Genomic DNA, 12,947 nt, shown 5'->3' with positions numbered 1-12,947 from the left:
CTTTTAAGATACCAGGAAGTATGCACAGCATAGGTCTGAGCACAGTGACATCTACAGGTCATTTGCATGAAAACCACAATTGTTTTATACAGTCTGGAGTTACACGCAGACCAAGGGAGACGCCTCGTATCGGGGAGTAACCAGAATCAGGGTAGGATAGAAACTGCTGCCAGTCTGCTCTAGTTTAACCACATTGGTTTACTGCCACCCCAGCACCCAGACCATGATAAGGGTGACAAAATGGAAGACTCAGGGGAGCTATAGGTGGAGCTTACAATCTAAAGTCCCATTGAAATATATGCAGACTATGGTCAGTTTCATTAGGAGACAATTAAACTGCCTGTATGTTTTAGAGCAGGGATCCCCAACTAGTGGCTCTTGAGCAACATGTTACTCACCACCCCTTGGATGTTGCTCCCAGTGGCCTCAAAGCAGGTGCTAAATTCTTAATTCCAGGCTTGGAGGCAAGTTTTGGTTGCATAAAAACTAAAGGTACTGCCAAACAGAGCCTCCTGTAGGCTGCCAGTCCACATAGGGGCTACCAGATCACAGTCCTTATTTGGCACTTCCAGGAACTTATTTCATGCTTGTGTTGCTCCCCAGCGCTTTTTACATTTGAATGCGGCTCAAAATTATAAAAGGTTGGGGACCCCTGTTTTGGAGGATATACAAAGGGAACCAGACCAGGCCTGAAGAACATGCCCACCCATTTCCACCATGTAATCTGCCTTTAAAGACAACACATTAATAGACCCTCCGATGTCATTACTGACATTATGGGGATGCTCATAGTGATTGGCTACAAAACCAACCATTGGCCATAGGCACCCACTGGAGAGGGCAATATTACAAACTTTCACTTGGTGCTTAAGGGCTGCGTGAGCCAAATTGAGCTGATCAGGGGTCCCCAACCTTTTTTTAACCGTGAGCAACATTCAGATTTAAAAGGAAATGGGGAGCAATGCAAGCATAAAAATGTTCCTGGGAGTGCTGAATTAGGTCTGTGATTGGCTATTTGGTAGCCCCTATATCGACTGGTAGCCTACAGGAGGCTCATTTTGGTAGTACATCTGTTTTTTATTCAAGCAAAACTTGCCTACAAGCCTGGAATTTAAAAATAAGCACCTGCTTTTAGGCCACGGGGAGCATCATTCAAGGTGTTGCTCTAGGGGGACCTGTGCAGACCCATCAGGAGCAGTTGCCCTATGTGGTCTATGTTCATCGATAGTTTGCCTAAAGTTTTGAGTAACATTTGACCAAACCAGCCATTTGTTAGCAGCAGCGAATGGTCAGCTGTAGGCTACAAGAAGACCTGAACTACAGGGAACATCCACGCATGCTGGAGAACCTTTCTTGGCATCCATTACATATAACTAGAATAGTTGAAATAGTTAAATGGCGCATCAGGTAATAGGCATTAATGAGAAGTGACATTCCATGATAAGATTCTGTGTTAGTATATATATCAGAGAGGTATGGGAGGTCCCTGCTGATATTCCCTTTGGACTGGTCAGCTGCTGGTTTTTAAGACCCCCCTTCCTCCTGTATTTAGTTTGAAAGGTTTTCCAGAAATCCATGAAATAACCTCAGGAATATCTCTCTTAGGAGCACACTATCAGCCCTGGGTCTCAGTCTTGCCTGTGACTCATCAGAGGGTGAGCTAATTCTCTGATAAAGCACCCAGATTGCAGCACATTCCTTCTCTGTAGTGGGCATCTGGACCATTCTACTTCTTAAAGGGGAAATACACCCTCAACATCTACTGAGCAGTTTGACCTTTAAGATACAGCTGTTCTTCGGCTGAAACACAGACCAGAAAGGATCTATGGAGAGCTCAAATAAAAGTCTACTTTTAGTACCTGTCCCTACCCTACACTGATGCAGAAAAGGTCTTTTAACCCAATGGCCAAATTATTGAATCTAGTATGATTCCTACCCTTGGGCCCAGGCTGCAGATTTGGCAACATTGATATCAAGCTTTCCCAGGATCATCTTGTTCTACTGGACCCATCTTTTCTGCTAAAACTTCAGCAGCACCAGAGATGTTCCTTGTGGATCTCAGAGCAGAAACATTTCCATAAGCCCTTCCTTTTTCCCACCATACCCCTACATAATTACTCATATCATTTAGCACTTACTACATTGCATTATGTGGGAGTAGGCCCTTCATATTGGGTTCTCTGGTGTGTCTTTGGGTGCCTAGTCCAAGTCTACTATCTGCAAGTCTACTTATCATTTGCTGCTCTGCTTTACATTTGTTGAACACCTGGCAGTCATGGACCGACCCTAAATCAGATCTATGGCTATAAATATGAATGGGTTGGACATTACAGTGGACTGGAGACTGAACCAGTCAGTGGGTATTAAAGAATGAAGGGCTGCTGAACCCCCTAATGATAGATGTTATCACGGGGGTAGCAGAAACTGCGCCTACAGATGAGCTGTAGGTTTCTGTAACATCTGGTTACAGTACTGCCCCCCAACTACCACCAGTGTGGAACCATAGTAAGAGGTACTCAAGGACTAGTTAGCCTCAGTGCACACCCGAAACATGTGCTAGAGCATTTACTGCCTCCTCTGGTCTAGTATAAAGCAGAGATGATTTTTATGGTGACGGATTTTGCCAAAAGCTGTTTCTTTTGGCCTCGGGTTTGATTTGGATTAAATTGCCCTCTTGGGCCTCATACAGAATCAGCTTTGACTGTCCAAAAAAATCCCTTAACATGTGTTTACCTTTAGCTGCGGCCAAGAACAAGGAATCAAGAAAAAAAAAGAATGAGAAAAAAAAATAAAATGGAAATGGAAAATTTAAATATAGGAATATGTCTGCGTTTTTCATCACCCAGAATGTCTGTGGGCACCACGTTTCTGTGCCGAGCTGTTTGGGGGAGGCTTAAAACTGAGCTATATATGATTGGTGGAACATTAAAAGAAATAATGTCTATTACATGGTTCCGGATAATCCGATTACACTCAGACTGAGCGCTATTTCTTGTTGGGGCTGGCATGAGGAGTTGAATGCCATCATGTACGTGGGGGGCCCCTACTGCCTATCTTATAAAACACCCCGGCAGCAATGGGGTTAACATTTTAGAGCGTCTGAAGCTCCGAGTCTCCAAGTTTTCTTAATGTGGCGAAAAGTGAATAAAAAGACTGCTGGGACTTTTAAATTTCCCCACTTAATTCCTAACGCCTGGACCAGCTGGGCTTATTTGGTGTATGTGAGATCAGGAAACAGCCCGGTGCGACTGTAGGAAAAAGATTGTTCCAGTAGAAAATTCTGCAGAATTGTTCCGTCTCCCACTTTTTTTTTCTTCTGGAGAATTTCACCTTTCCTGGCCTGAAATACCCTGAATTCCATAGGTAATGCCAACCATCTTCCAGGGTCAGCCTGAGATGCTCGGTCCTGCCCCAAAATGGACAAATTTAATTTTCAACAAAAATGTTGTTTTTAGAGTAGAACAAATAGATTAAAGATGGATAAAACCCAGTAAATTTGCAACAGAGTAACTAACGTGAAGGGTTTAAAACCCACCCAAAATATTAAAGTTGGCTTTGGATCCCTCACATCAGCTCATTAAATTCTGCTTTAAAGGAGAACTAAAGCTTAACAAATAAGTAGGCTACAAATGCTACTCATCTTCTTAGGCTTTTGTACCAGTCCAAAGCCTCCCCACCTCTTTAGCAGGAAAGATCTGTGCCTCCGAATATGCCCCCAGTTTGCTCATAGCACGTACAGAGAGAAACCATTTACCACCAAAAATCTTGATAACACTGTTTTATTGTGGTATCTGTAGAAATAAGTCAAATCAACTGAACTTGCTCGTTTTTTTTTCCCTTCAAGAAAAGTCATCCATTTGGCTTTCTCATTTCAGAATAACTAATAAGTTCGATGTTCGATGAAGTTATTCTGAATTGAGAAAGCCAGTTGGATGACTTTTCTTGAAGGAAAAAAAAACACAGCAAGTCCAGTTGATTGGACTTATTTCTACAGATATACCATGACCTGGATGAATGAGAATCTTCACTAACATTATGTATTACTGTGGGTTTTATATGCTATTTCAGACAGAACCTCCATTCTGGGTGGGATGGTTATTCTGCTTCTTTAACAACTTAAAGACAAGTGACCTCCGTTGAGGATAGAGAAGTACCTGCCAAACGCTCCGTATGTGTTCACGATCTTGAGTGGGTTGAAGGAGGTATTCATAACTTGCTTGGAGCTCAGCAGGTTCAACACAACAGGGACACTGAGGAAGATGATCAGAACACCCAGGGAGAGATGAACTAACTGGCGCACATAACAGCCTTAAAAATAGATAAGAATACAAGAACATTCTCTATTACTTCTTGCTCAGTAGAAGTGAAATAGTGGCCATATATGGTGGTAGCTGGGCTTCACCTTATGGCAGAAATGACTCTAAGTAAAGTCCTGTAGCTGGTATCTAAAAGAATTGTGAGTGGTGGGCAAGAATGAATATGTGATATGCGCGGGCATGCAAATCTTGGGTTCACAAACTAGGCTCCTCTAAATCCTGCTCCCATATGATGTTGCATCTGGTTTTAGCTTGACCAGGCATGATTATGTTGAGGTGTTCTATAGATAGCAAGGACCTTAGGAATTAATACATATTTCCCATAGCTCATAACAGGTTACAGATATATAGAAACATTGGGGTAACTGTCACCCTGCTATAGCTCCAGGGGTACCCGGGGCACAAATAAACACTCACCCCAAATATCACCCTAACTGGCCTTCAGGCTGGGCCCCCTTAGCTCATAACCAGGTAACAGATATATAGAAACATTGGGGTAACTGTCACCCTGCTATAGTTCCAGGGGTACATGGGGCACAGATAAACACTCACCCCAAATATCACCCTAACTGGCCTTCAGGCTGGGCCCCCTTAGCTCATAACCAGGTTACAGATATATAGAAACATTGGGGTAACTGTCACCCTGCTATAGTTCCAGGGGTACCTGGGGCACAGATAAACACTCACCCCAAATATCACCCTAACTGGCCTTCAGGCTGGGCCCCCTTAGCTCATAACAAGTTTACAGATATATAGAAACATTGGGGTAACAGTCACCCTGCTATAGTTCCAGGGGTATCCAGGGTACAAATAAGCACTCACCCCAAATCTCCCCCTAACTGACCTTCAGGCTGGGCCCCCTTAGCTCATAACAAGTTTACAGATATATAGAAACCAGGGGTATCCAGGACAGCAGAAAGATCTTAGCCCATAATTAACACACAGCCCGGGCCACCACATCCATTTCGTTGAAACCTATGAATCATTGACATTTTTCCTTATAAGTAGATATAAAGGATTCTTCTTTAAAGTAGAGGTACATGGAGAGTAGAAATAGAGGTGGAGGCTTCTCCATTTACTCTACAATAGAGAGCAAACTCCTTTGGAATGACCAGATGTCTGTATTTCTTAATGATCGCCTCAGCAAGTCACTTCACCTAATTCCCTCTGCCTCTGATGTTCGGCCTGTTCGCCGGCCAAATGAAAGTTACATTGTCTCATGCAGAGCAATTCTGCATAGAACACACCGTTCTTTTTGGCCTTCACACAATGTACGAAAAACGGTCTGTACTTAGTGTAAACGTAGCTGGCCTCCTACAAACGTCATGAATCCCGATAAGTGAATTAAAGGGCAATAGATCATGTACTGTGTGGGAACATGACCACTGGAATTAATGAAAAGGTAATTTAAAGCACAAATATTGCTAAAAAACATCATATTGTTCATACATATAGGTCATGATGGATCTGTGGTGTGCCCAGGGTGTTGGAAGGAACGATACATCTCTCAACATCCTGACAGATCTTATAAGGTTATGTGTATGGTATGAGCCCTCCTGGAGGACTAATCTTTGATCAGGGACCCTCTTTGCTCATAACAAGGTTAGAGAAGACATTGCTTTATCAGTCATTTATCAATTGTTCCAAAAACATCCAGGAGAACAAATAGGTAATTAAAGCCAAATCTCATCTCACCTTACCTCTTAGCTGAGCTTTCAGGGGTTTCTAGAAGAATATATAGTCATTATATTCAACTGAGGCTAAGCCCACTCTGGCACATCTCCTGGCCCCACCAGAGGTGTACCACTGCTGTTATGAAGGGGTTCCATCCTATGGCTTCCTGCCTCTTTGATGTCTCCTCACCAAACCCTTGAAGAGTCAAACTGCTAAAACAACTTATCTTATTGTTGCAGATATGATGTCCTAAGGGATCCCCAACCTTTTGAACCCATGAGCAACATTCAGAAGTAAAAGGAGTTGGGGAGCAACACTAGCATGAAAAATGTTCCTGGGGTGCCAAATATGGGCTGTGATTGGCTATTTAGTAGCCCCTGTGTGGATTGTCAACCTACATTGAGGCTCTGTTTGGCAGTACACCTGGTTTTTATGCAATCAAAATCTGCCTCCAAGTCTGGAATTCAAAAATAAACACCTGATTTGAGGCCACTCGGAGCAACATTCAAGGGATTGGAGAGCAACATGTTGCTCATGAGCTACTGGTTGGGGATCACTGTGACCTAAACCAATGGTCTTGCTCAATCCTTGCTAAGACACCAATCCAAGCAGCCTGCCAGCAGCCAATAGGAGCTAAAGATCAGTAATAACAGGAGAGAGGAGAGCTACAGTAATAACAGGAGAGCTACAGGTTGTGAAATTCATTAATGCAGAAATTTTTGTTTGTAAATCAGAAAGCTAAAGAGAATCTGTATGTGTAGACTGGAAAAATATTTACCGTAAGTCTTCGAAGGTCCCCCACCAGCAGATTTCTCAGTCTGAATCTTGGAAACCTGGTGTTTTACCGACCCCTCTTTGGAGCTGAACAGGAAGCCCAAGCTGGCATCATCAAAGCAAGCAATGCTTGGCACTATGGTCAACCAGTTTAAGAAGCTCAGGTTTCCGCTAAGTATCAGAAGAACCTACAGCCAAAAGAGACAGAGGATATGTGAGTGTTCTAGGAGAAATGGAACCTGGGTTATCATAGCTCACCATGAGGGCCGTGGGGTAACTACCAGGGGAGCAGGGGGTGTGATTGGGCCAGGGCCCGCACTCCCTCAGGGCCCCTCAGCAGCTTCGATGGAGTTCCGGACGTACGGAGGGGGACAGGGGCCCGGCTGCATGTCCCGCGCCAGGGCCCGCCCCCCTCTAGTTAAGTTACTGCTGGGAGCATCCTAAAGGTGGCCATATATGGGCTCATTCATATGGTATTTGAGGAACGGCCTGTAGGCAAAAAGGACAGATGGCATATCAGTGACCGTACAAGTATAGGTGCTTGACAATAAACCTGGAATAATTACACACTGATTTGAATGGTAATCTGTTGGACCTCTAGGTGCACTTAATGGTCAGGGGATTGTGGTTCGGAAGTGCTGAGTGCAGCTTTCTGAGACACAGGGTCGAGTAATTGCCACTAAAATTAAGGGGAGTGATCATGGATGTTTTCTTCCCTGCCCACAGAGCTATTAATTTCCCAGTTGATGAAGTGCCCAGAGTTGCGCCATTCACTGAAAGATTAACGAGGCTCACCTCAAACTCAACTTCCACCTAAGCCTGGTCCTATTCTCCTATTGACTATCTCTATTGATGGCATGCTCATTAACCCTGTCAACTCCGCACACTGTCTGGGGGTAATCTTTGACTCCTCTCTCTCCTTCTCTGATCATATTAACACCACTGTCAAAATCTGTCACCTTTTCATACCCAATATTGCCAAAATCCTTCCTTTTCTTTCTTCTGCTACGGTCAAGATGCTCATGCATGATCTCATCCTATCCCAACTAGATTACTGTAACCTTCTACTAACTGGCCTCCCTAACTCCAATCTCACCTCTCTACTGTCTTTATTAAACACTGCTGCCAGAATTCTCCTCCTCTCAACCAAAAGGGAACAGGCCCCTCCCCTTTTCAAGTCATTTTCATGGCTTCCTATAAAACAAAGAATAACTTACAAGCTCCTCCTCATAACCTTCAAAACCCTTCATTTCTTGCACCTAACTACATCTCATCTCTTCTTTCTCTATATGTTCCTGGCCAAAACCTCCACTCCTCTCAGAGCAACCTCTTGGTTGTACCCCCCACTACTACTGCTGTTTCCCACATCAGACCCTTCTCTCTTGTGACTCCTTATATTTGAATGGCAATCCTGAATCTCTCTGGAGAGAATCCCCCTTCAATGTATTTAGAACTAAACTCAAAGACTACCTCTGGGAGGACCTGGAAAACAATTGAACTGGGAACTGCCAGTTATATGACACACTGTAACCTACAGCACTTTAATACCCCTCGAATTGTGTCTGTAAGTTACCCTCTCATTTAGACTGTAAGCCCTACAGTCTACATGACACTGAGCACTTAATAAGTATTATAATTGTATTTTAAATTTATGGGAAATGTATTTCTATTAATGCATTTATTGTTACTTATTATTGCAGTGACCCCTTGTTTGTAACTACTAATTTATTGTTTTGCTGTACAGTGCTTTGCCCTCAAGGAGTATTATACAAATAAAAATATACATACATACATACATATATATATATATATATATATATATATATATATATATATATATATATATATACAGTATATAAAGTAGGAAGCATCACCATTGTTTCTTTGATCCAACAAAATCTCAAATCAAATTGTTTTTTTTGTATAAAGGACATTATGTTAGCCTCCCAACTGCTTGTTTTTGTCCCTGCCAATATACTGTTTTGCTCCTCGGCTAAACAGACCCACTCTTGGCATTCCAAGGATGTTCAAATTCTGCAGAGAATCGACTTCAGCATTGATTTCCCTGCAACTCTTTGTTGGCCAAGGACTGGAACATCACATTCCATGCAATCAGACGGGAAACAAATGAGCTGCTACAAAGAAGTTGTTCGTGTTGACTAGTTAAAGTGGTTAATAAACCAAAGACAGAGAGAGATTTCTTAGCCATGTCGAATTTCTTAAGATTAATATTATTCCATTATTTGGGGCCAAAGCAGAAAAAAATATCTTCAGAAAATGCCAGGGGACCTTGTGGGGCTTTGTTTTTAATAGAGGTGTTTCCTGGCTGGAATATGTCAAAGTCACAGCCATTAATTTGACATGACGGGAGTAGAGGGCTGGGCAGCTTGTTTGGAATGCCAGCCATCTTTGGCCTAATGTAGCCTTCACAGCAGCCAACAGAGTGGAGTTCAAGGAGTATAAATGAAAACAAGGATTCCTCTCTAATGCTCCCTCCCTACAACAGAGCGGGAAACTCCATTGGCCCCTTGGCAGAAATAGGGGTTTTGATTCATTAACTATTTCCTAGTTACAGGGCTCTCACCCTGTGGTCCATATGGTTTATGCCCTGTTGACTGTCCAATGAAACTTCTTTTCTGATTAAGAAGCTGGACAACCTTCTCCTTTCTTGGTCTCCATGGTCTCCTTATATTTACCGTAGCTGACTAACCATTGCAAAACAATATTTCGTTTCTGTCAATTTTTAAGCTCTGCTTACAGGGGTTTGTTTTACATACAGAGGAACATATATGGAGAGCAGAGCCTTGGCAACGGATCTAACCACAAAATGGATCTGAGAGCTGGACACTCCCACTGTTACACTTAATAGGAATTCAGCTGAGAGCAAAAATTAGACCAACTTGTCCTTAAAAACTTGGCTCGTGCTCTTCTAATCTGGAAACAAAAGGAAAGGGGCAGAAAGTTGACCTTGAAGAGGCAAGCCGCAAATTTGTTAATTTCCCCAAACGGAGCACTGCTGTCGTGCCTTATTCCTCACCCATAAGCAAATGGATACTGATGCTCTGAAATGTTGCCAACAAATGTTTGCACTGGTTATATATTTTCCTCTAAAATAAACTGCAGGCTATGCATTAGGATATTCCCAAATAAACTGTTGTCAGATACATGTGTCTCATTCACCTGAATGACCAACAACCATCTCATTTACTCAAATGACCAACAACCATCTACATAAAAGAACCAAAGTATTAAATAGTTTGGAATCGCAGCTCTTTAAATAAATCCCGATTTGGCCAACCACATTGAAGGCCATATCAGGCTAATATGATCCCTTCACCCTTGAATAAACAACTGGATATTAATGGAGACCTTGGTTCACCCATGACCCATTGTCTCCATTATTATCCATATGGTTGCCCATATGTAGGCTGTTAAGCTGACTGAAGGGGCCAAGTTGTTAACTTATATTGAACTGTGTACACCCAGCTTTAGTGTGATGAGGACCACATCAATTGCAGCATCTACTCTGCACTTAGCAACCTCTAAGTGTTAACAAAATGAATGCTTTCCTTATGTTCTCTATTAGAATTGATTGTCAGCCCTAAAGCTTGTACAACTAGGAGGTTGGTTGGTCACCCATGCTTTGGATTGATGCTCCCCATTGTGTAGCTTGCTGTCTCTGAAATATCAGTCATATGTAAGAGGTCTATATTGTATATTTAGGTGGCCACATCTGGTCCTGATAGGGCAAGTTGCTTGATCTCAAATGAAATGGTCAGTTGTTCAAGGAGACCCACTGGCAAAAGAGAGCTCAAAGGGCAGATTCAGTTCTTGTACAATTGCATTTTTTAACCTGCCCAATACATATCTGATCAATGGTCAGGCAGGCAATTAGTTTGGCTACATGATTGGGTCAATAGGCTGTCCATGAATGACTGTTTGAAATCTAAGGAGAATAACATCAATTCCAGTATCTTCTCTCCTTTCTGCAAAGGCATTACTGCTTATGTAGCTAGGAGGGTGGTGCACTGTCTGCCTCTCACCTTGCTTTGGCTGGCTACCTGACTGTACAACTGTTGATCCCCAAAATATAAGTCTTTCATTTAGGTAGACACATATTGAGCTATAAGAATTGGGCAGTTCATTAAATAAAACGGCCACTGTTTGGTCTGTGCGTGTGGCCTCTTAAAGGGGACCTGTAACCCAGACATAAAAAACTGTATAATAAAAGTCCTTTTCAAATTGAACATGAAATCCAAATTCTTTTTTTTATTAAAGCATTCCTAGTTGTAAACTTATTTAAAAATCTCAGCTGTCAATCAAATTTTGCTTGACCCTCCTCCTTAGGCATAGAGGCGGAGCAGGCAATTACTTTCACTTTCCATTCACCACTTACTAGATTTCACTGCAATCCCCACATTCTACTCTTCACCATTTAATTGTGTAGCCAGGACATGGGGATGGACATTGGGTCCCCCATTCTGGTGCACAAACAAGATTCTGAGATGACACAAGGCTTGTCTTAATAACAGTGTCCACAAAATGGCTCCTGTCTCCTTGTTATAATTATAAGTTCCCAGTCTGAAGAAAGCAAGAAATTCATATAGTGTAATTAAAGTTCATTTTGCTTGACTTATGTGATAAAATAGGATTTGGAATAATCTTTTTGGGTGACGGGTCCCCTTTTAAGAGATCACTCAGCAGGATTTCTGGTGCTCCTGCTGATATGGTTGGATAATGGGCCCCATTAATGAATGAATGAGGGTCATCTGTTGATTGCTAGCACATGGGGCTTCTGTAATGATTTAGACTTGCGGAGTCAACCTTTTCATGGATCATTCAGAATAAAAACAAATCTAAAAAAAAATAGATGATGGATTTGCATTAACTAGGAGAATGTGGCCATGCACCCAACACATCCTGACCCAGCCCAGTTCCACCCCATCCACGCCCCTTGCTCCGCCCCCTGATAATATCTTGAAAACTAGTAAATACTAATTAATGTGAATTGGGAAAGAGATCAGAGATCACAGGCATGGCAGTGAACTTCCCCTATTGCCCAGTCTCCTTATACACACATACATTGAGAAATGAGACTGCATTTAGTTTTCTTTGTTCTTTGTGACCACAGAAAAGAAACCCGAGCCAAGATTTCTACAACTCAAGGCCGATTAGAGAAGTAACAACCCTTCTGTGCCAAAGAAGTGGGAAGCATCCCGTATACTGTAATGTAACCAGGCACCAGATTGATTCTGCCAAGTCTAATAGTCCCAAAACAAACTCTTAGAGGAATCATCCCTCCACTCACTGATGTTGTTGCCTGTTCTGTGATGCAACATGTGTTCTGAACAAAACCACAAAATACATTATTTCAGAATGAGAAAAAGATGCCTCCACCAAAGAAACAGAACAGGAAAAATAAAACATGACTCTTACTGCTTGGGATGTCCACAATTAGCTAGAAATGCTTCATGGGGGGCACAGCTGAGATGCCTTGTGTTCCACCCCAAGCATTATGAGGGCCATGTGACAAAGCTGAAATTCTAAAAATTACTCCAGTTTCAGTAAGATACAACAACCTGGTCACATGGTCCCTTTTTTTAAATAGGGATCAACTGAAAGTCAGCAGGTCAGGATGAAATGTTATAGTAGTGGTGATAATAGTCTCTGGGAAACTGTGGGATAGCAGGTATAGTAGGGAGAGATGGTGCCTATAGTAACAGTGGGATAATAGTCTCTGGGAAGGGAGTGTGACTGTGGGATAGCAGGTATAGTAGGGAGAGATGGTGCCTATAGTAACAGTGGGATAATAGTCTCTGGGAAGGGAGTGTGACTGTGGGATAGCAGGTATAGTAGGGAGAGATGGTGCCTATAGTAACAGTGGATAATAGTCTCTGGGAAGGGAGTGTGACTGTGGGATAGCAGGTATAGTAGGGAGAGATGGTGCCTATAGTAACAGTGGATAATAGTCTCTGGGAAGGGAGTGTGACTGTGGGATAGCAGGTATAGTAGGGAGAGATGATCCATCCAACCCCTTCTTAAAGCTATCTAATGTATCAGCCAGCAAAACCAATTCAGGGAGAGAATTCCACATCTTCACAGCTCTCACTGTAAAAAAAAAAAAGCCCCTTCCGAATATTTAAGCAGAACCTCCTTTCTTCTAATCGGAATGGGTGACCCCAT

At 42.5% G+C, this 12,947-nt stretch overlaps 1 protein-coding gene across 2 annotated transcripts in view; it reads right to left on the bottom strand.

Moving 5' to 3' along the window:
* Positions 1-12,947, bottom strand: part of lmf1.L (lipase maturation factor 1 L homeolog) — a 221,404-nt gene that overhangs the window by 17,265 nt on the left and 191,192 nt on the right. For both annotated transcript variants that reach the window (XM_041577426.1, XM_018236594.2), the window contains 2 exons: positions 6,769-6,952; positions 4,155-4,308 (listed from right to left, as the gene is read on the bottom strand). In XM_041577426.1, the coding sequence (XP_041433360.1) occupies positions 4,155-4,308; positions 6,769-6,952 (338 nt within the window). The remainder of the gene's footprint in view (positions 1-4,154; positions 4,309-6,768; positions 6,953-12,947) is intronic.

Source organism: Xenopus laevis, chromosome 9_10L (assembly GCF_017654675.1).
Source record: "Xenopus laevis strain J_2021 chromosome 9_10L, Xenopus_laevis_v10.1, whole genome shotgun sequence".
Lineage (NCBI taxonomy): Eukaryota > Metazoa > Chordata > Amphibia > Anura > Pipidae > Xenopus > Xenopus laevis.
This window is presented reverse-complemented; position numbering and strand designations above follow the sequence as displayed.